General features: G+C 50.3%; 1 protein-coding gene across 1 annotated transcript in view; it reads right to left on the bottom strand.

Annotated features, from left to right (window-relative positions):
- Nucleotides 1-13,071, bottom strand: part of RXRG (retinoid X receptor gamma) — a gene marked incomplete at both ends in the record, with an annotated part of 38,817 nt that extends 25,746 nt beyond the window's left edge. The window contains one exon of the mRNA XM_082312209.1: nt 12,975-13,071. Within this exon, the coding sequence (XP_082168335.1) occupies nt 12,975-13,071 (97 nt within the window). The remainder of the gene's footprint in view (nt 1-12,974) is intronic.
- Nucleotides 13,072-23,695: the final 10,624 nt, after the last annotated feature.

The following is a 23,695-nucleotide window of genomic DNA, read 5'->3' as shown; positions in this document are numbered from 1 at the left end:
TGACAGACTTCACGAACCAGCTCAGTCTCTCTTATGTAGTACTGCAGGACCATACAGAGTCAGCCCCTCAGTTTCTACTAGAAATAGCACAAGTCACTGCTTCAAATTATTGAATCCTTTTTATTTCCCCTCCTTGTTATGTAAAAGGAGAAGACATTATTGCTGCCACTGTTATTTTAGGAAGGAAAAACCATTGCCATGGGACTCAGTGCTGCTGACTGCCATCCAGCAGCCACACCCTGGGGGCATCGGTCACAGTGGGACTCCCGATAAAGCAGTGCTGATTCAAGCCCACTGAGACACTAACGTCGTGTGTTTGGGTCCCCGACTCACTCACCTCCCCACCAGCTTTCCAAGGCCAACATACTGCAGCTAATATTTCAGCAGTGTGTTGGAATAGTATCTCAAAGACCTCCCAGCACACACAAAGGCTTTTGAGATGCTGGGCTCTGGAGCCAGACCCTAAACACGTGAAGGCCCAAAATGGAATAATCTTATCCCACCCTGCCGCAAAACCATGAAATCTAGAGATTACGTATGGTTCCTATTCCTCGCACATTGGATTGAACCAGCAAAACTCCAAACATGATCAAGAATCCCATCAGTCCCCCATCGCATCTCTGTTCAAAGGCAGAGGCATCCTATGGTTCTGCATGTGGCAACAGCATATGCAAATAAAAAGGTTGCAGCCCTCATAACCCTACAGCTGCACATGCATCTGCCTCCTGACACACAGTGCTTCAGAGCTACAGTGTCCCAGAGAAAACCCACTGCCCACAGGGTGCTGGTATTAGAGCTGGGATTCCCTTCACATGGCTAGTGAGGTGCAACAGGGGCTACCAGGCTGAGTGTCCCCAGAGCCAAAATGCCCTTTCTCCTCCCTGCTTGCCTCCAAGGGAGGACACACGGACACCAGGTGGCATGCTCAGGGCCAAACAAGAAGGCAGTGGCAGAGCAGGGACTTGAAACTCAGTTTCTCAAGGCTAATTAATGGACTGAACCAACCTCGTCCATCTGCTGTACCAGTTGGCATTGGCTTGGGATAGGCAAAAGTCACCAAAAGCAATGTGTCCCCTATGATTCCTTGGAGATGAAGAGGAAGGGAGCTACTGCATCATCCCTTCCCCATCCAGCCTTGCCCTTTCTCACCGCTGTCTCTTGCAAAGCAATAACCACAGACACCAAGCTAATAAAATTAGCCCCAGAGCCCCACCGGGCTAATGCAATTACCACCAGCAGCACATTCAAACAGCAGCACCACAAACACACCTGCAGTAACACGGCCTGCCCTCTCCTTCTCCCCAGGCCTTCCCCATCTCTGAGCCCCACGGCTGCAACCCACCATGGGGTCCCTCCCCAGGGTCTGGAGGGCATGGGCCACCATCCCCAGTGCCAGGCTGCTCCAGGGACGGCACTGCCTACCTTGCAGAAAGCACCGTCCCATGCAGCCAAGAGCAGGCTCTGAGGGCAGATAATTCCCAGTCTGTTTAAACCTTGGGAGACCTTCAACTACCAGCACTGTAATGAGGCCCTCGACACTAATCAGTGGTGTCACTGAATCCTCTTACGCCTCCCTAAGCACCTCCAACAGCTTTGCTGGTTGCGGGGCCCAGCTGCCCACTCCTCCCAGGGAATTACCTCCCCGGGCAGGCACCAGTGGTGGCACAAGCACATTTTGACACAGATGGAGGTGAGACGCTCCCAGGCACTGGTGCCAGATGACAGGGTGACAGAGACACCTGAGCAAGCTGTCTGCCCAGCCCAGAGGGCACCTGGGACCAAGCCTGCACTGGAACAGGCAAATATTGCAGAATTACTAGAGGAAATATTTTAATGCTAACACTCCCTAATTGAGATGCAAAGGGCAGGTTTACATCTGTCCATTTCTGAACATGAAGTGTCATCTATACCATCAAGCCAAGCTCATTCTCTGGGATGCTCCAAGACACTTTTCAGCCCCTAACCGCGGATGGCAGGTGACCCCGTTTCGCTCCGCTCCTCTGTGCTGGCACTCATTCACGGGGCAACAGGCAGCTCCCTCCGCACATCCGTTCTGACTCACGCTTTCTGCTCCAACAATGCACTTTTTAATATCATGCGAGGAGCGAAAACAACAGGTCCACTATAATGCCGAGATATCCTGAGGCAGAAAATCCATTTGGAGCCCAGCTAGAGAGAGTCAAGTCAATTAGACACTTTCTGGGGCGTCAAGCTGCCAACAATCCCAGCCTTTGTAACAGTGAAGAATCGCTGCCTATGTGCTTCCCAGCGACTCCCCCTTGCCAGAGCAGAAAGGTCAGCAGCGGTAGCGTCATGGAAAAGCATGCAGCAAAGTATTCCTGGGAAGGTGGATCCAAAAAAATAGCCATTTGGACCCTCTGGAAAATATTTTTTTGTCAAAAGCATCCATTGCTTTGGGTTGGGTTCACAGGGGAATAAGCAAGCCCATAATACAGATTTGTGCTACACCAGATAAAGGTTTGGGCATGCATTGTATCAAGGAGCAATGCTTGGGTCAACAGAGTGCTAGCTCAGGGTTTGGGAGCTTGTGGCTCCCTGCCTGCTTTCAGACAAGTCACTCCACCTTTTTAGCTTTGCTGGAATAAAGATCATTGAGACAAAAAAGGAACTGCAATACTGCAATCGGGAGAGTCGTGCATCCCTCCGCACTTCAAGGTAAGCACCTGACTTCTCATCAGTGGTGCAAGGCAGCAAACTGGGCTATAAAACCAGGATTCCAGGTTGGACGAGGACTGAATAAAGCCAGGATTTCTATGGGCAAGTGCTAAAGTCACTCAGATCCAAAGGCAGGTCTCTGACCAAAAGGCCCTCACGTCCAGAGGAGATTTGGGTGGGAAACGAACACTCAGCTCTTAATGAAGTCCACTCTGACGTGTCATTTGGTGTTCAGCAAGGGACTTTCAAAGGACAGGTGAAGAAAAGGTTCACGTGATACCTCCTTGATACCACCCTGCATGCAAACTTTCCAATCAGAGTGCCAGAGGACCTACAGGTTGTCACTTAAATGCAAGCCCCTCTTTAACCCTGCTGTACACATGATGTGAAGCTGGGATTTCTGCAAAATGCTTGAAAACAGCTGCCTTCCTTCCTTCAGAGGCACCCTGAAGACCAAGATTTCCTTATCTCCTGAAAAAAAGTTCTCAGAAACCTTAGAAGGCACAGCCCATGCAACTGCCTGCAATTTTGCCGTTTTCCCACAACAACCATTTCTCAGAGGAAATATTCAACAGAAGATGGTTCCTTGACCAGGTTAACCTTGCATTATTGCTTATAGGGAGACTGACTCAAAAAAAAAACAAAACCAAACCCTCAGTAACAAAAACCCTACAGATCTCAGGGCTTCTCTGACAAACTACCCAAGTGAAACTCGGTCCCCTCACCTATCTCTGCAGAACTCCTGGAAAACTTTCAAAAAGCCTCCTCCCCCCCCCCCCAATCCCACTCCATTCTTCATTCTCTTTTGCTGGAAAACCTGGATTTTTGTGAGCAGACTATGTTCCCCTCCTTGGCAAGGGCCTGAGCTGGGTGGCACATAGCTGACAAAGGACAGCCCAGCCACACAAGGTGTCTGCTGGACCTTGCATTTCTTGATGGCTACCAGAGTTCAGCACAGTGTGGGGAAGGTCTTGTCACAGCACTGCCCTGCACAAGGCCACAAAGGGCTCCCACCTGCATCACCCAGGGCAGATGCCACAGCCTCCTGTGCAGCTGGGGGCTTTGCTTGTTACTCTCACTCTGTGCATCCCCATGTTCATGCTTTTACATTTCCTCCTGCTTCAGCAAGTGCAAAACTCCAGAGACAACCTGTCAATCTCCATCACATCTGGCTGCCTCAGATAGTCTATTTATACCAGACAGGCAAACATGGATATCTTGGAGTTCAAGGTAACAGGGGTTATTTCTGCTCTGAGTAGCTCCTTTCTCAGGGGAGGAGGGCTTGGAGGCATCCAAGAGGAACCGCTTCACATCAGGGGCTAGCACCAATACCTTCATGGCTGAGGGCACAGTAGCCATCACCAGCCACAGCCCCTCTGGCCCCCAAAGTCTCAGCCACAGCACCCAGGCCCTGAAAGTCCAGAAGTTTGATACCTATCATAAGACACCTCATCCCAGGCCCCTGTGCATCCTGCTATAGGAGAGGGGAGGTCAGCATGTACCTTTGGATTTCTAACCCATGCTCTGTCCAATCAAGCAAGGCCACAGCTTCAAGCTTGCTCACACTGGGTTTTGCCACTGAGCACTGCCTGGATCAGGTGCAAGCATCTGACTGCACACTGTCACATTAATGCCATAGTGAGGGCTCTGGCTTTCCCTGAATCGCTCCTGAGCCAGGCAGCTCACCTGGATCCCACCTCCACTTCACTTCTACAGATACCACTGGCTCATTAACCCTTTTCCAGCAGATTTCAGCCTGTCCATTGGGTACCCTGAGAGCAGGGAAGTAAATCAAATACCGCTAAAACTCAAGTGTGTCTGCATGAAAGAGGGAGAGGCAGGTTTCTCAATGCTTTGCCATTTCCTCCAATGCACAAAGATCTCATCTGTTTCTGTAATGACATGATCTTCCTGGGGATGGCTCTCCTGAGCTCCACTAAGTTTCAAGCAAGTCTTGGAACAAGTTTCCATTGCTCCAAATACTCTGATCCAGCAACCCTGGCCTAGGACTATTAGCACAGCAACCCTACACACTGCAAGCCCCCAGCTCACACCTATAATGCCTCTGAGTCACCAGGGGAGAAAAACCACACAAAAACCCCACCCCAAACAGTAACTAGACCACGTCTTTGCCCAGAGACACACCCTGTTCAATGCTACACTGCAGAAACATGCCTATGCAGCCTCTCCACAAATACCAGATCCAGAGACACATTAATTTTGCAATCATCTCTTTATAGATCCAACCAACATCAGCTCAAGACTCTGCCAGCTGGTCTGTTTGACATTCAGGGGACTGAGCCATCTCTTTGCCTTGCCCAGACAGATACACACATCTCATCTGTTGTAGTGGCTGTCCTTCCCCTGGGACTCACCTTCCAGCGGCAGCCGAAGGGAGACAAGTACAACATGAAACTCAGCCAAAACGTTCTCCCACGAGATCAGTTCCTCTTGATGTTTCCCTGCAGAAACAGTTTAAAACCCTTCACCTCCCTGTGCAGCCAAGGGGCAGGTAAGGATGCTCACTGTAGCTGTCTCCCTTTCCTCATCAATGCCCTCCATTGCCTTTCAAACCTATTCTCCACTCAAAAGCCATATGCTCCCCTGTACCAAATGGAAAATCTACTGGTATTTAAAGCCACAGGAGCATGACAAAATTCCCCATGTCCCAAAGAAAGAAACAGCCCTGGATCAAGATAAGCACAGACCACGCCACACAGAGTCAAGACAGCACAGCAGCAAGGAGCAAGCATGTGAAGAATTTGCAGGGATGTGGAATGACATTTCCTGGCACTGTCAAATATCTGCTCTCTGCCCCCCAACCCCTTCCCAGTAGAAAGGGAGAGAAAGAAGTGAGCACCTGCCCACAGCCACATGCTTTGGCCCTGTCCTTTCAAGCCTCTGAGCAGAAGGAGCAGCCTCTGCACAGCAGAAGCAGAGAAAGGACCTGGGATGATGTGGGCACAGCAACGCATGCTCGAGTACTGGCACTGTGCTGACGTGCACTGACTTAAGTCAGTTTATTAAAGCAGGCCCTGAAGATCCCAGAACAGCTTCTCCAACACAGAGCTGCCTCCTCTGCTAGCCAGACATATCCCAGTTGCAAAATCTGGAGCCCAGTCCCTTTTCAGGTCTTATGCTTTCCAGACCAGCAGCACAGCCCCAAAGGCTAATCCATACCAGCAAATTTACCAGCCCCAGGGCATGGTCCCAGGGTCTGTCCTGCTGGTTGTAAACACAGTCCCTGCCACTTTCCATCAGATAGTTCCCAAGCACTGTTTGGGAGTCAGAACAGGCCAAGTGTTGTTCCCACAGGGAACTCCGGACATTTAAGAGCCAAGCCATACCCACACAAATCAGTCTCCCCTGGCTCATTTCGTTAACGAGGCTTTTAAATCGTACCTATCCACTAAATCCTGCAGCCTAAAATCCAGGGCAGCAAAGACCCAACACTTCAAGCATCCCAGAAATTGCGCAAGACACATTCCTCAGTGCTCCAAGCGCTTCTCTGAATCCCCCTGGGCAGCTGTGCCAGGTGGGAAGATTTCCAGGAAGGCTGCTCCCCCAAGATACAGGCTACTTCAAGCTCCCCGCAAGCAGAGCAAACCCAGGAGACATGTTTACGTTCCACGCTTTGGCACACATAACCTCTAACGTAGGATGACACGGCAGCAAAGGAAGATGAGTATTGATGAACCCTTGGCCAGGTGAAATGGAAGAGCTAAAACAGTCGAGGGCCTCAGCTGACACCAATGGACACAACTCTCTGACAAACAAAACCATCCCATCTGCAATACCCAAGAGGTGCCCCGCTGCCTCCTTCTGGCTGGAAACCAAGCTATCGGTGCAGGCTGGCTCCCAGGACCCCAAGCAAGCAGACCAAAAAGCCGCATCACTGTCAGGGCTCTCCACCTCTCTTGGTCCTCTAGGAAGATGCACCTTTCTGTGCATTCCCATGACCTCCAGGCAAGAATCTCCCAAAACCTCCCCCATCATCTGTAACCCTCCTTGGAGAATAGCCTTGCTCACGTCTCTGCTGAGCACCTTGCATAGCCGTTCCCTTGGAGCAGCCACATTCCTAGCCTTCGTAACAAGTCAGCAATAAGAAAAAGGTCATTTACATCCATCACCATGTATGTAGCAGTGAACGGGGCCAGGGCTGCCAGAGAACAGCCAGCCAAGGGCCAGCCAGTGTTCTGCAGGGATGTCTGTGCACATACCACTACAAATTTTGGGGGCAGACAGTCCTGGGCCTGCATGGTTGTCACTGATGGAAGATGCCAAACAGTTCAGGGCAGAGGCTGCTGGGAGGTACCTGCTGGAGGAAGGACACTCAAGCACACTTTGCTCCTACCTAGCCTGTAAGCAGGCACCATTTGCAAGATGGACCTTTGGCCCAGCTCCATCTGGCTGCTTTTTACACCCACAGGATGCTCTCACCCAGCCCACACAGCTCTGGTCTCCCCCCAGGTCCAAGTCCCAGCCTACACCCAGGGCGGGGGGGGGAAAAAAAAAAAAAAAAAAAAAAATCACAGACCCAGACTCAAACCCCCGCATCACTTTTTTGTCCCGATGAAGAAGGCAGCGAGGACGATACAAGGATGCTTGATGCGAGATGTGATGTGATCCCTCCCTGCCATCCCAGGCTCTAAAGGGCACTCGGCTCCCCAGCCACCTGCCCCATCCCCAGCTGAGCAAGCACAGACAGCCCCCGGGGCACCTGCAGCCCTGTGCGTGCAGCCAGAGACGGATGGGCTCCCCAGCCAGCACATCAGCCCTCCCCACGGGCTGACTCTCCGCACGAGCTATCTGTCAGGGGCAGGGATCATCGCCCAGCACAGAAACGGGGCTGAGCTCTTCCCAGCTCCCTCTGCACCATGGGCCAGCAGGGCTCAGACCCACATGTGTGATGCAGAGGCAAGGCTGGCCAAGGCTGCTGACTGGGACAGGCAGTTTTGCATCTAAAGTGCCCAAGGTGCAACTGTGGAGGAGCCCATGCTGCCCAGGTGGCGACCTGCCAGGGGACAGGTCCTCAAATGCACCCCCTTCTCCCTCAGCAGGACTCAGTGCTCTGTTCCCCTGCCTAGGGCATTTGGAGGGGGAAGTATTCACCTGCTCCAGGGTCACTCTTATGCTTCTATGGCCATATATCCCTAAGACAACCCATCCTAAAGGATGCGACAGGCCCAGCTTGCCTGTAAGCTGCCATCCCCCAAATGCATCCTCATTGCCTGGCTTGAAAACCGGCCCCAAGCGCCCTGCTGTCCCCTCCTTGCCTCACGTATGCCTTTAACAGTTTGCTGGATTACCCATTGCAACTAAAATAACAAAGCTACAAAAGAACAGGGCAAACAAATGTGATATTCTGCAGCAATTAGGGCTAAACAGGGGAAAGGGGAGCAGGGAATGAATGGACAATGGGGAGGGCAGGGACGAGGCAGCCCGGGCTCCAGCAGGCTGGGCACGAACTGTCCCCTGGAGACCGGGTCCGAGCCAGGGAGCAGAGAGCTGTATGTAAGGAAATGCAGGGAGATGAAAAGGGTTATTTAAACAAGCAATGGGCCGTCCCCACGGGGCCTCCCTGTCTGCTCAGCTTCATCACAGAGTGTCCAGGGAAGGGCAGCTCCTGCTTTCCCCCCTCACCCAGTCCTTTCAGGTGGCAGGGGGATGCTGGCAAGCTGCGGTGGGGTCCGCTTAGAAAGGAAGGAATCCATTAATCTCCCTGGTAATTACTGCCACATATGGATTTGCACAATTACACTCAGTTAATTGGTTATTACAGGCAAGCCAGACTGATTGGGCATAACGGCTGGGCTTTAACCCCTTTGCTGCCCCCAGGGCCAGCCAAACACCAAGGCAGACTTCCTCCCAAAACAGTGCTATATCCTCCTATAACCTTGCTGGCTCCTATGCCAAGGACCAGCAAGCATGGCCTCCAGCACCCAGCCCGAGGCATTTTTGCTCTCTTCCCTTCCTTTCAGCTGGGAATCCCAAGGAGATGGACCCAAGGGGAAGGAGTGAGCCTGCATCTCAAAGCAGCCAAACTCCCCAGCCAATTTCATCTGCTCTGGGTTTGCAGCAGATGTACCATGTACTCGCCAGGGTGCTGAGGGACTGCAAACTCAGATCTTGTTTGTTTTTAGAAGGAGACCAATATTCCTTGTGCACTTCGACTTTGTGCCCTCAAGCCCAGCAGGGTTGGTGCCAACAAGAGGAGAATCCACCCCCAAGTCTCAGTCTCTGAACACAGCTTCTCCGACTAGATTTGCAGTGCAATGCTTCTCTTCCTCAAAGCACTGAAAACAGAGGCTTTACTCTAGTAATAAATATATATAACCGCAGTAATATAAGCTATGCAAAAAAGTACAGATAAAGCCCTTGTAAAACTCGTCATAGGACTTCTGCCAGTTGGGTGTGGAGGCAGCCTGACCTCCCCACACTGCAGCCGCCACCCCCGACACCCCTCACGGGTAATGGGCCATCCAAGACCTGGCCCCAAAATGTCTCGTTCAGGATCCAACAATGTTTCTGGAGAAAGCTCAGAAGAGGCAGGCCAAGGCGAGAGCGATTTCTGCCAGAACCGTGTCAAAGGCTTTCTGTTAAAAAGCCGTAACAAGAAAGCAAACAAAAGCGTTGCAGAAAACCCACAGGGCAGCAGGGCCCATCTGAGGGGAGAGAGCTGTGCTCAGCTGCCACCAACATCAAGGACAGGGCAGGCATTAGCACCCTGGCACATCAGAGCCATCACGCTGCTGCTCGGTTTTCTCAGGCTCATGGCTATGTGATGCTCCTCCACAGGAGAGGGCACAGAGAAACCTACTCCAGACAGCTCATGTCACCCAGATAAAGACCTTACACATGGTTGCTTGCAGGGCACAGCAATGCACCGCTACACCACACTGTGCCTCCCCATCCTGCCACATGCAGTTTTGCTTTAATTTCTTGCATTATTGCAGTTTCCCAGAGACTTCATCTCTGCCCTCATTGTCACACACGTGGATGAGCCTTGAGATAGCACCCTGCTGCCCCATCCTCTCCCTTTCCCAAGGGCAGCCCAGCACCCCTCCCCAGAAAGGCAGCACCTGCTTGGCAGTAGGATGTTGCTCGGCAAAAGCAAGGGACTTACAGGAAGAGCAGAGCCAGGCATCACACAAGACATATGGGGAAGACTTTCAGCTCACCTTCTGAATCACCCCAGCAAGCTACTGCAGCAGGAGCAAGGAGAGAAACCAAGCAGGATCCCAGCAAGAAAAGATAACTCTAACTCCAAAGCACACTCTAGCCTCGTCCTCTAGGTAAAAAAGCCCTTAGGCAGCCCGCCTTGGGTTTTCAGCTGAAGTAGATCACGAGGAGACTCAAAACACCTGCCACAAACACCCACCGACCCTTTCTCCCACTACTATCACTGCAATAATGCGTGCTACAACACTCTAGGTTTAGCCTAGGAGATACCTCCTTCTCATCAGCTAATTAAAGGGCTTTTACTGTCCCCTCTCTGCTGCAAGGAATAGGCCTAGCAATAAGTCTTCTCCCTAGAAGGTCACTGGAGTTATTAAAGTTGCAGTAGGATTTGTTCCTGTTGTTTCAGTCACCCGTGATTTCTCAGCTCCCTGACTTCAATACAGAAATTTCTTTCTCATGCAAAAGCCAGCTCCAAGCTCAGTATCTGAAGGGGACCATCTCATCCATTGTAAAGGCAGCATCTCCCAGCTCCCTGCGAGTGTTTTCAGGCATGTGTGAGCTTGTCTTTGAGGAAGAGAAAGGCAGGCTGCCCCTGCACCCATGAAAGGTTGCTGATCTCTCCCGTAAACCAATTGCCTCTGTAAAGTTCGGAATGAATCTTCAGAGCTGTCAAAGGGAAGATCAGGCAGAACCTGCAACCGTGCTTAAAAAGGTCAGCTGGGAAAAGTCAGGATGGGAAGGATGCTCGCTTTATTGACAGACGCAGGGTGGAAGGGGCTAACCTGTGAGTACCTGCAAGCTGGTTTTGGCAGCACATGCTAGGCTTCAACTCTGGGCTTTGTTGGCTGCGGCTGGTGACAAATCCTTTGTGGATGACTTCCAGACAACAGAGACTGGGGCTGAGCACCAGGCAGAGCTCTTGTGCAGCCTTCCTTCATCCTGAGGGATGAGAGTCGGCTGGTGGGATGGATGCCTTTCTGGCTCTCGTGAACCAGATCAGCTGTTTAGACCTCTGAGACTAGAACATCATTTTCTCTCTGTCCTTTACTTACGTGCATGCCTATTTGTCCAGGTTTCTGTAGGAAACAGAGCTGTGAGCATCCAGGCATTTGCTGGCAGTTTCTGATGAATAAAGTGAATCATCCCAGTAAAAAGCCAGGGAATCTTCCAAAACTGAAGGAATTTGACCCAAACTCCCCTCACCCGGGGAGCACTTTAGAGTCCAAATATGTTGAGGGTTTGGAGTACTCATAAAAATAAATAAATAGAATTTTAAAAAATTACAACGATTCCTCAATGCCCCAGTTAAAACATGGTCTCTGCCAACACAGAAATGTACCAAGGACGTCTTACAGCCGTGCATCACCTCCTCATTTGTGTGGCACTACAGAAACCCTGCTAGAATTGCACAGGGTTCATGCCGGGAGCTGTACATCGGTGCTATCATCAGGCACAAGCCTAGGTGACTTTTCCAAAATGCTTTCAAGTTCCTGCCTAGCTCTCAGTCCTGCCTTTTGCCAAAGTCCCCTTCCCCGTAGCCTGGCTGAGGGGAAGGATTTAAACCCACAGGCTCTTTGTGTGCCTCACAGGTGGTCTGAGCTGAGACTGCAGGAGGGATTTGCCAGCCCCTTGCCATGCTCAGAGCTGGTACCAGCTCAGTGAGTCCCAGACACCAGCAAGTATGCCTTTGGGGCAGACATTAGCAATGGTAGGTGATAACGGGCCCTGCTGTGCCCCACAGGCTGCCAACACACACTAAGGACAGACGGGCTCTGCGCAGCCACGGGAAGGGAGTCAAAGAGGAGGGGAAAGGAACTTCACTGCAAGCCCAAGCCAGAGCCAGCAAATTCCTACCCACTGCCTGCTGCCTCATCAGCTCAGCATGCTGCCTGCCCGCTTGCACTCGGTTAACATCTCCTGGCCTTTTGGGATCAGTCCCTGCCCTCTCTGCAGTCCCTCCAGCCTTCTGATCTGTCCAAGACAGGTGGTTTCAATTCCCAGGGTTTGGCCCCTGGTGCAAAGGTGACTTTGCATCCAACTGAATCAATTCCAGTGTTGTGCCACTGGTTTACCTGATACACAGGAACCAGATAAATAGTGTATCTGCTGATGCTAATTAAACTTGATATTGATATGGATATGTGACGTATTTACGACAAAAGCAGCAAGAGATGTTGTTGTTTTAAATTTTATGCAACTTGGAAATATATAAAGGCAAGTAAATATATTCCTTTTGGTCAGAATATTGTTATACGTACATTGCAAAGAGCTCATACACAGCAGAGGTAGTAAAACACATTAGGTCAGTTCAAAACACAAACCAGGTTCAAAGGGATCTGAAATGAATTAGACCATTACAGCGTTTTCCCAGTGGAATTCTCTTTCTGTCTTTCTGTACGTACACACACACATATTTAATATATTTGACAAAATCAATATTTATCCAGAGAAAGCTTCAGTTTTTGGAGAAACATCACTTTGTTAAAAGTATTATTGTCATGGAAAATTCCTGACTAGATTTACATGTAACTTCCACTTGTCCTTTGTTAACCTTTATGAGCTGATCCCCAGAACTGCTTTAGTATAAGCCATCGCAGCTCTCACCTGTAAACACAGCATCCCCTTCCACACCCAGAACGCTTTTCTTCCCCTCCATGGCAGGGGGAAAGCACAGACCCACAGAAAACAGGTCTGGAAGGGACCTGGCAAGCTCATCTCACCCATCTTCCTGCCCCAAATCAAACCAGAGACCTTCAGGGATGGAGCTGCCACCTCCTCCCCAGCCCATCTGTCCCACCACATCTCCGCCACTCCTGTTAAATAGCTCTTCCCCGTGTCGAAAGCGGGACTTCCCTCCTGCAATGGAGAGCGCAGCTCAGTGCCATGAGGGTTTCTTTCCAAAACCTGTGCCTGAATTAAACTCCCATAAAGGCTCTGTTCAGTTGGCACCTATTGCTACAGGAGTAGCATGCCCAGGAGGCTGGGCAAGCCCCACTGCTCTTGGCAATGGCCACAGTGGTGTCCTGCCACCCCGCCGTGCAGCTGCCCAACCCACAGCTGAGCCCGCGCTGCTGCCCAGCACAGCCAATTCGCGTGGGGTCAGGGCAAGGACTTACAGAAGTGAGGGAAGGAGCCCATCTCCAGGGAATAAGGAGCCTGCGTGCCCGGCTGCATTTCCAACCTGCGTCCTGTCTCTTCAGCAGACTCAACCATGAAGGGAGGTTTGGGATCAGTGCTCTCAGCTGCACTGGGCTGTTGGAGAAAGAAAGGAGTGTTTACACATTACAGAGCAGCATCCTCACAATCCGTTCTAAGTTACAAATTTACCTCCCAGACCTTGACCAGGGCTGGGGTTTCCTGTATTTGCTCTTTGGGCTCCTGTCTCTTTGGAAAGCGGGAGGTGTTGCAATGCTGGGGGGAGGGCTGGCTGCACAGGCTGCCTGGGAAAGGCCCCGCCACACAAAGGAGTTGGTCCAAAACGGCTCTGCTGGGAACATGTCTCCTGGAAGCGATTTCTTTTCTAACCCTGGCTCCTAAAGAAACAAAACCAAGCAAACACCTGCCATCCTGTCTGAGCATCTCAGTTCTGCTTTCCTCCTTCTCTCTGCCAGTTGGTCTTTTTTCTCTTATCTGCAAGCCTACCCACTCTGATAACAAACTTTGCGATCAAGAAGGTGGTAGTGTTAGCCACATTGCCACTGGACTCCAGTGGGGACCAGGCACATCTGGCTTTTGCCTCACCGAAGCTGTCTGAGAACCATGGGGGCAGGTGACAAGGGAGCAATGTCCTGTGCACATTCCTGGGCAGTGTCACTAGCTGCTTGCAGGTGACCTGGACAGACCCTTGTCTCCAGAAGGCTTTCAGAAGACAACCAGCCTGTGCTGTGATCAGTTTTTCTTGTGCTGAAGTTACAGCCCCTAGCTTTGTCCCTGTGCCTGCTTATCTCTGTGACACTCTCAAACCTTGCGCACGGGCGTCTGCCCGCATCTCCCCTTGTATTTGGATTTTGCCAGTCCTGGTGGAGAAGAGCTACAAGCAAACAACATTCCTCTCCCTTGTCTGCACTGATAATCTCGGGATCTCATCTCCTCTGCACTCCCCTTCAGACTGTGTCAACATCGCAGGGGTGGTGGAGGGCAGGACTGCTCTGACTTTGCTGCCCCATCCCGTACGCTGTGTGCTGCCTGGCCCAGCACAACTGCGCACAGAATATTCCTCCGGGATGTGAGTCAGACCTGCTAGGGGGTTTTAACCACCTCCCTCTCCTAGATTTCTCCACGTTTACAGCAACAAAACATGCAGGGGCCAGAGTGCAGAGTGATCTCCAGACTTCTCCTTCCAGAGACTTTCAGAAATTGGAGCCTCTGCATTGCTGTAATCCCCTCAGATCAGCAGACAGAGCATTGTTAAAGCCAAGGCCCTTCCACACCAGTGCCAACCTCGTGGACATCATCTCCTGCAGGCAAAAAGGCTGCAGGGAGTCCAGGCAGGCAGAGCTAGCAAGGGCGCTGAACTGCTGATGTGACTTTGCTTGCACTCTCAGGAAATTCTTAATCTGAAATTGCAACAAATTCCCCAAATTCAAGTTCCCATGGAGCTGAAACCCTGCAGGGTAGTCTGGATTGGAGCCAGGAGGTGAGAAAAGAGACATGGAAAGATAGTATTCCCTGTGGTATCAGCTCTGAGCCTCTTTAGGAGCTGTAGAAATCCAGCGTGCTCTGTCTGCTGTCTCTTCTTCCTACAAGCATTGCCCCTCTTAATCCTTACACTGCCGTGGGTAAGATGGATCCAAACTCCTTTTTTTTTTTTTTTGTTTTTACTCAGGAAGGGCTGCCCAGCGGTCAGATCACTAGGCAGGGACTCCAGATCCTCTCGAACATGCCACTGACCTTTCAGATCCGCTCAGGTTTGCCTCCCCAGTTCCCACAGACAGCAAGATCTCTGTGCCCTGAGCTGCAGTGCTTGGATCCCTCTTGCTGTCCCTTTCCCTTTCTCAGATCTAACGTATCGCAGCAGATGCCAGAGCATGGAGCCACTCCAGAAACAAATCTGCAGTGTTAGGTGGCACGGCTTTAATTACACGATAGGAGCCAGAAGAAAGGCTATGAAACACTGCTCTTTCAAAATCTTAAACCTCCACTCAGAGCACTTTGTGTGGCTGCGAGCAGAAGTAGCAGGACATGAACTCTGCAAGCACACAAAGGAGCCGAATCAATGTCCTGTTGATACAGCCTAGCAAAATAAGCTAATGATGGACAGGACTGCAGGTTTTCATATGTGAGGGAAGGATTTACAGTGATACCAAAGGAATTATTTCAGCCCCACAGTGACAATACCCACCCGCTTCCTTATTATATTTTATTGATCTTGCCCTAAATACATGTGGCTGGAGGAAATGATGCATAAATTACTAACGAGTTAATTTCTTGCTCCGACACAGACTCACAACAGCCCTTTGAAGGGGAACCAGGAAAGACAATGTGTGAAAGGATAAAGGCAATGAGACAAGCTTGGATGTAATAATCCCATGTGAATGATTATTGCTGCAACTAATGTAATCTAATAATGAAGAATTTACACCAGATGTCCCCCAGAATATGCCAGGCAGACTCGGGATTCAGCAGTGGATCCATTTCTAAGGAAACCTTGTTAGGAGGAAAAAAAATGCTGTTGTCTGTTCGTCAAATGAGAGGCTGTAGACCTTTACAGTCAGAGTCGCAATAAAAGCATGCCTTGCAAAGCTTCCTGGGAGTGTGTTCTTTAGGCCTGATTGGCAATTTGTTTCCAGGTGAAGTTTAAGATGTTGGGTTTAGCCTATAAAGCTCCTAACAGTCCAGGAACAGCCCATTTCAGAAACTGCCCCCAAGCCAGAGCTGCCACCAGGATTTCCCCTGTGTCTCCCTGGGGCAGAAAGGCAGCCGCTGGGAGGGCAATCTCCAGGACAGGTGAATGAAGAGTGGAGAAGGACCTCCTTTTATATATTTTGAACTTGCATCCTTTCAACTCCCACAAGGATATTCTAGACCAGAGCTCCGTCCCTGTCCTTGGGCATGATGCACCCCATACACCCCCTTCCTTCTCACAACATGCAGCATATGAGGACACTATGTAGCAGGGAAAAGGAACACAGAGAGCTCTGCACCAGAGGTGTATCATGGCGCACCCAGGCTGCTGCAACATGAGATCGGCTTCACCTTGGTTCATGCCATTTAGAAGCCCATTTTGCAGCAGGCAGGTTGAGCACAGGCCCGGCGGAGCGCTGTTGGCCATCCAGGTCTTCACGAAGACCTGAACTAGACAAAATTTGTTGCCCAAAGAGCAGACCAGAGTTAGGATGCATTTGGTATTTCAGATCCAGCACCGAACGAATGCTCTTCTAGCCTAGGTATGAGGACAGCAGTACCAACGGGCACTGATTTCCACGGCATGTTAGGCAATCAGCCAAACCAGAGAGCTGACATCAATGCTTCCTCTTCACTCAAAAACCCACATGAGCTAAGTTTACAAAACAGGGCACAAAACACACTTTTCACTCTCCCTCCTGGCTTCTGCTGCTTATTCATCACCTCTTTGAAGGTATTTCATACAGCCATTCCAAATACCTATTCCGGTCACACTTTGGGGTTTGAACTGCTGTTCATAATTCCTCCTTATTAACCACTGTTATTTAAGTTGCTCTGATGGGAAGAAGGGGGAAGGGAAGCTTTAGCAAGATCCAGATCCACTAAAACACAAACCACTACATTCAACTTGAAAGATTTGTTTAAGCCCCATTAATTTAATTGGGACTTAACATCTTGTTCATTCGTTGTTTTCGCGGAAGACACAGAGATCTCCACAGTGAACCTGTGTGACTCCGGTACTGAGTCATGGGCATGGAACATGGTTTGATTGTGTCAAAATCGCAGCCGCGGTGCTTCTCCCGTGATCCTCCTTTGTCAGCTAGTTTGATAGCGTAGGCTGCTTGTCGATGTTGAAATCTGTTTCACGGGGGCTCTTTGATCTGTGCCGGTGTGCTGCTGTTTGGTTCTAACAGGCACACAGCTGCTCCAAAGGACTTTGCAAACAATAATACAAACATAGCTGCACTTAGGACTTGCAAACCCTGATTTTAGCCAGTCTGTATGTTAGACGTCACCATGCCTAGAAACGACTTACAAACAGGACCAAAGATCAGGCCTAATTTTAGTAAGCATTTGGGCTTTGCATCCCCTGACTGTGCTTGCTTTGATGAAACATGATCATAGGATGAAAGAAAGCAAAAACCCAGCTGGCACCTGCTGGGAGGGCAGGGAGAGAGAATCTGGCAGACAGGAGGTTCCTACAGAGATTGCCAACACTACTACACGTCTGTTTTGCTTTTTGGGCAGCATGGTGAATCCAAAGGTGATAAACATTTGGCTTGACTAGCCAGACAAGATGTGCCCACATCAGATACTGCACTCTCCCTCCTCGCTTGCTAGCATCTCTGCACCTCTCAAGACAGCTCCTTCTGCTGTGCTTCAAGTCTCCAGCCCTTGAGCTTCAGAGAGGATCCAGGCTGTGCTGGAGTGAAACACATATGTGGGAATAGCTGCTCCCTTACAAAGAGCTGGCTGGCCAGCTGGGCTGCTCTATACCGCACATCTGGACAACCCATTTCAAATTTCAGTTTGCAGCACAACACAAGGATTGTTGTTAGAGGACATCTTTGAACCTCAGGAAACTTTGAGGTATCTGTAGTATTTTTAGGACAACAGCTTTATTTACAATTCAGTGCCATGAAAAGACAAATGTTTAACTAAACTGGGAGTGACTTTGTTCTTCAAATATTTTCAGTGAGGAAGAGTGACTCTGAAGTGAAAAAACCTTGTTGTTGCCTGAGCGTCAAAAGAGGTTAGTAAAGATTGTTGACTACCCTTTCTCTTGGTCTGAAGTCCTGAAGAAAGGACTACAGCCCAGTTGTGCTCTTTAACCAAAGAGCATTTAGAGTGTTCTCTTTTCTCCAGTCAGGATGCAATTTCTTTCTATAAATATCTAGTGGTTTTACTGTGCCATCAAACGTGCAGGTGAGCTGGCTCAATACATTTATCAGCTGACCACCTGCAGCCTGGGTGACTCACTGGCCCTGCAGCAGCAATCAGCCAGTAACATCCTCTGATGGAGGACAGGCAGACAAGTCAAACCGCTGGGCTGTAATAACCCTTGTTAGCTTTCAAAACCCATTCCTCACCCCCACTCTCTCCCCAGAGAAGCCTACAGCACCTCTTCGGAGGGGCGGGCTGTACATCTAGGCATGAGGACCTGCACCCTGGGCCCATCAGCTAGATTTTATGGAGGTGGTCTGGCCTGCTGGGCTCCTTCTGGGAAGGAAGGGGCTGCTGATAGCATTACCATGTCTGCACTCTGTCACGGGGACCAGTGCTTGCCTGCACCGGAAACAACACACTAGGCAAACACACAGACCTTCGTGGAAGCTACAGCAATTAGGTTAATTAAGAGCTGGGGTGGTCCCATATGTTTTCTGATCTGTTGTTTTCTAGGTTCCCTAGTGCACCTGTTCCCACAGCATCCAAACACCCCAAAGGCTTAGATTTTCCAGCTCCAGACGCGGGAACAGAAGGACGGCTGTCCCAGATCAGAGCAAAGGCCTGTTTGGCCTCGTATCCGGCAGCAGATAGAGAGGGCAGGAGGATAAGAACAGGACATTGTCATTCCCCTAGTACAGGTTCTCTGCTCTTCCTGGGAAGGTCCCAAAGCTCTTCTCTAAGGAGTTGAGTATCATTCTGTTTTAGACACAAGGTAGAGGCATGAATTTCCCAAACTTAGCCGTCAGCAGTGCTGGGAAATTAAACCAAGTGCTAATTTTTCCAGGCCACAACCTTAGTGTTAGAAGAGCTAATAGCCCCAGCTTTGGATTTCTGAAATAGCCAAGGAGATTCAGACACCAAATCAGCCCTACTGTCCGGGACCTGTGCACTGGAATCCCTGGGGTTGCTTGGAGCATCCCTGCGGACTGGGGTGCCACTGCACTGGGAGCCACCCAGGTTCCTCTCAGAGAGCCCCTGCTTTTTGCACAGGGTGCACAGAACCAACTTCCATCTGCAGTATTGCTCGCAGCCTGGGACAGGGGCTTGGAGAAGGTGACTTCTCAGGGCTCCTCAGATCCTATTTCATAGGATCTTCTGACAAGTTCTTTCCTCATGTGCAAGCTTAGGGAGAAACCTGCTCTTCAGAGTTAGCTTTGCTAATTGCAAAGTCCAGGGGACTCCATGTTCCCAAAACTCCACCAAGGCAGATTGTTCATCCTTGCATAGTGCATTTCTCTGAGGCAGAATCGCTTTCTGGAGCTACCCTTCAATACCAACATGAAAGCAAAGAGTATCTGTCCGCTGTTTGCAACCATCTCCATTTCCTCTGCTCTGAGCTTGAATAAAGTGCTTTAGAAGTCCACAGAGTCTCCATCACCAATTTCTGTCACCAAAAGGCTGACCTGCAAGACTTGCTCCCGCTTAGCAGACAGAGAAGGGTGTTGGAAAGGGTCATTCACCATTTAATGGGCTGAGAACCAAAATCTGCCCTGTGTGTGTGCAGGGAAACGGGAAGCAAAAGTGGCAAAACAAAAGCATTGACTAACCCATTGTGCGTGGGCGTGTGGGCGTGCGCGTGTGCGCACGTTATTAGCTTCATCTGGCAGCATTTGAAATACTTTTGTCAGCACCTGAAGGAACCGCTTCTGAATTTAATGAATTGCAGTCTGGAGAAAAGGGTGATCTGTGTCTGACTTCTTTTCAGCACTTATATGATTTCAATGAGCCAGATGTTTGTTTGTAAGTAATTACAGTTACTTTACAAGAAACCTTTTATATCCAGTATGTTTTTAAAATCTGGATTTTAAACTCCATGTTAGGAAAGGAATGTTTTTTTTAACATCTTGAGTGCTCTCCTCCTGGCACATCAGCTGGGATTTTATACCACTCTGAGCAGAAGCTAAACCCTCTACTCAGGCAGGGCAAATTAAACAGGGCACTGAATATTCCTGAAAAAAGAGCTAATAGAAGGAAAAGAAAATGAACCAGATCGATCTGTACTGACCTGAGCAGTAATATCCAGCTGTCCCAGTTCAAAAGAGCAGAGTGACAAATGCATTCAGGTGAATGGCTGGCCTGTCTTTAGTGCAAATAAACCACCAGCCTGAGCAAACTCTGCATGTCTGAGTAGCGTGTGCAAAATTCACCGTGGCTTTACCAATTGCCCGCACAATGCAAACTGCCACTGTTCCCTCCAAGGGCATGTGGCGAGGGTCTCTCAGCTCTACCGCAAGCCCTGTACTCACCAGAAAAGTCAGGCAGAAGAGCACAAGTGGCAGGCGAGAAGGGTCTTGCAAAACAGAGATGGAGCTGTTCTTCCCTCCAGGAAAGGAGGAAGAGCAGTGGAGAATACCGGCTGTGTCCCTGCCGCCTCCTGCATAACTCCATGATGACTACTTCATCACTGTCAAGTGCTTCAGCCAAATCCTCTGCCTTTAGTTGCAAGAGGTTACTGACACAGGTGAGTTTTTCTCCACAAGTGCTTCTGACAGAGTAGAAGAACCTCTGCCACATCTGGTTGTCTGCAGGGGTTGTGTTGGTCAAAAGTGACTCGCTGTAAAGTAGCAAAGATCTCCTTTCTCTGACAATGACCCAGCAGTTCCTAACTCATCTGCAGAGCTTTCCTCTGCTGCCTTCGAGGGCCATCCAGATCAGACTCCAGCCTGGGAACAGCCCTGTGACACAGACAGCATCCCTGGCTCTCCACCCAGGGACCAACCTGGGGTCCCTGGTACTAGCTGAGGCAAGGGAGGAGGAGGAAATACAGTGAGAGCTGGAGAGGGCCCTTTCTCTCTGTCTTAGGATCAGGCTTTCTAGGACTATCCCCACTGTCTTTCTGCTCAAACTGTATCATTTCCCCATGGGACATCTTGATTTTCATGTGAAGCCAGCATTTCACCATGTCTGATTTTTATGTTATCTGGATTGTTTTGCACCGACATGAGATAAGGTCAAGCGGGGACGTCACTGGTCTGTGCAGTGTGGGCTGCACTATATTTTCCTCTTGGTTTAGGCCGGGCTGGGCTTGATTTCCCAAGATCCCAAAGTGAATACATCCTGCCTGATTGCAGCCCCTCCTTTCCCAGAAATCATCCTGTGGAATAAGCCCTGAATAAAGTGTTTCCTGTCTCCCCTGTAACCCTTGTCCTTCCACCCAAGCGCTCCATGACCCAAGGCCTGCTCCAGAAGGCATGGATTCAGTGCAAGCCCCTCTTCCTGCCCACTCAGAGGCTGTCAAAAGCCCAAAATGACAGGACTGGAGTGCCAGAAGCAAGCAAGTCACCTGCAGTTTCACACCTGCCATCGCTGCTTTCATGGCAGCTGGCGAGGCGAGAAGTTGATGAAGGTCCCACTTGGCCCAGGCTGAAAGTCAAAGCAACTGTTGGGCTTTTCAGGGAATGTCCTTCCCTGAAGTGGGAAGGCAGGTAGAAAACCTGCTGGCAGCTGTCCGGGGGCATCTGCTGCCTTGCTGAGGAGGCATTTGTGCTTTTTACACACTGTCCTGTTCTTGGCAGCAGCTTTCCTGAGCTAGAAAAAGCATTGGCCATCATCAGCTGCAGAAACACTTTCTGGGCTGTGGATTTCTTTCTCACCACTGGAGCCACAGCTGAACTGTGTTGGCCAAGCATGCCTCCCTTCTAGGTGAGATTTAGTAGTGCCAGGTGAGTAGCGATAGCCATCCAGCAGGTTTTGACTCCACTGGCCAAATGTGGCCTGCAGTTTTGCTTGTTTCTCCCTAAAGGCATGCATGAGAGAGGCTGTAAACCAGGCTAGGGAGCTCCATAGTACAACTGCGCAAATGCTGTGAGTGGCTGGGCTGTGATGCCTACTTTTCTGCCCTCCACCAAGCTTCTGCTGCCCACTACCAACAGGAGGATGGCCTGCCTGCCTGTGGGCAAGCCCATGCTGTATTTCTCATTGGATGAGAGTTATGGCTCCCAGGCAACAGCGATCTTGTGGTCCTCTGTCCTGACCAAGAGCTCACCATGGCCACTTTCTCCTCCAGGACTACGGGCAGAAGACCCTCACTAAATACCCACCATCAGCCACACATTAGCAGCATACTCAAGCTAAGAGGAGGGAGCCAGCCCCCTGCAAGAACCAGAGGAATTCAAACAGGAACAAGACTCAGGACAGAAACCAGACTCACAGAGGCTTGAGTATGTTGCATTGCACAGACATTGTACGTTGCAGCCTGGCCTCCTGGCTCTAATACCCTCTGACAGCTCCCAGGGCAGGAGCTGAGCAGGTTAGCGATTTGATCATGGCACCAACTCCTGCGGGAGCTGCTGCCAGTCCTCAGCAAAGCACGCAAGGAGCTGCAAAGATGTGCAGCCTCCAGAGCCTGTAGCAGCGACCTGTCTTCGTGAGTGAAGAACTGCTGGCCAAATGCTGGGTCCAGTCCAACCCTTGAAAACTGGAGCTCTGGAAAGCAACTCAGCCAGGCCCTGGTAAATGACTGCTTGTTTGACAGCTAATTGCTTATGAAAACAGAAGGCACAAACCCAGTCTGGGCAGAGCTTATGCTGTCCATATCACCAAGGGCCAGAGACACCTACCCCAAATCAAACACTACCTGTCTGTTTGAGACTTTAAATGAAATTTTGTTTCTAAGTCCCCTTCCGTTGGACTGCAGATGTAAAAAGCTAAAGTTACCTGGGTAGCTCGGTTCATCAGGAATGCGTTAAGTCACACCACAAAAAACCATCCCCTTGCCAAGCAGCAAACACGCAGAGCTGTGAAAGGACATGTGTGCCTCCCAGTTAATGTCACCTTCACAGCTTCCATAGGTCACGGCACAAGCAGACATCCGCTCCAAAATAAGATGCCAGGCAAAACACGGATCCCATTCTGAACAACGCCACAGGCCCAGGGAGAGCTGAGGAATTTAAGGGAAATGGGACAACAGGAGATAAGGAAAGTCCCTCCAGCAGAGGCCCTGCGGCCCTTCGGTGGTTGCACAGCACTGCACTGTATAGAGGAGTGATACAATGGAGTTACTGAATGACCGCCTGGCAGCAAGGGTTCCCATGGCCATACTCGCCAGCACGGGAACTCTACAGATAGCAAACAAGAGCAGTGCTGTGTTCACAGGCACTGCGACAGTTGCGTCCACTGCAAATAAAATGACTTCTTGAAGATCCTAAAGGCGTAGACACACCATGCCATCATAACTGGTAATTCATAGCCTGAAGTAGGAAAAAACTGCCAGGAAAGGATCAAGAATCAAGCAACCTGGACAAGTGCAGGCTAGGGTTTTGCCTGTGCCCTGGACTAATGTTAATTATGAGGATAGATGTATCCTATAAGTCACTGGAAGGGGATCCCCTTCAGGGAGTCTTTGTCTGGCCTAGGGGATACATGGGAGAGATAGAGGACTAATCCCACTCAAATGTGGTCTCACTCCTGCTGCCTCTGGAAGTCACAAGGGATGAAGGTTTGGAGAAAGGGGATAATTTTATAGTCTCTTTTCTGGCAATAAAGCTCCTGTAAGATCCCAGGGAAAGCTGCTAGAAGCACCAGTTCTGGTCAGCTCCTGGGAAAGGAGAAGCTGGGCTGCCCTGACTGCAGTAGGGTAGGAGGCCTGCTGGCCTGCGCAGCTCTCTCCAGAAGATGCTACAGGGCCATGCATGTAGAGGACAACAACAAGGACAGGCTGGGGGACCCATGTGGTGGTTTAGCTCTCAAAACAGCTCCTGCAGGGATTCAGAGCAGGGCGTTTCGGGCTAATCTCTACATCCCCTCAGGGAACCTGAGGGATTACTGC

This window comes from Platalea leucorodia (genome assembly GCF_965183815.1).
Source record: "Platalea leucorodia genome assembly, chromosome: 5".
Lineage (NCBI taxonomy): Eukaryota > Metazoa > Chordata > Aves > Pelecaniformes > Threskiornithidae > Platalea > Platalea leucorodia.
Note: the sequence above shows the minus strand (reverse complement) of the source record. Positions and strands in the feature narration are given on the sequence as shown.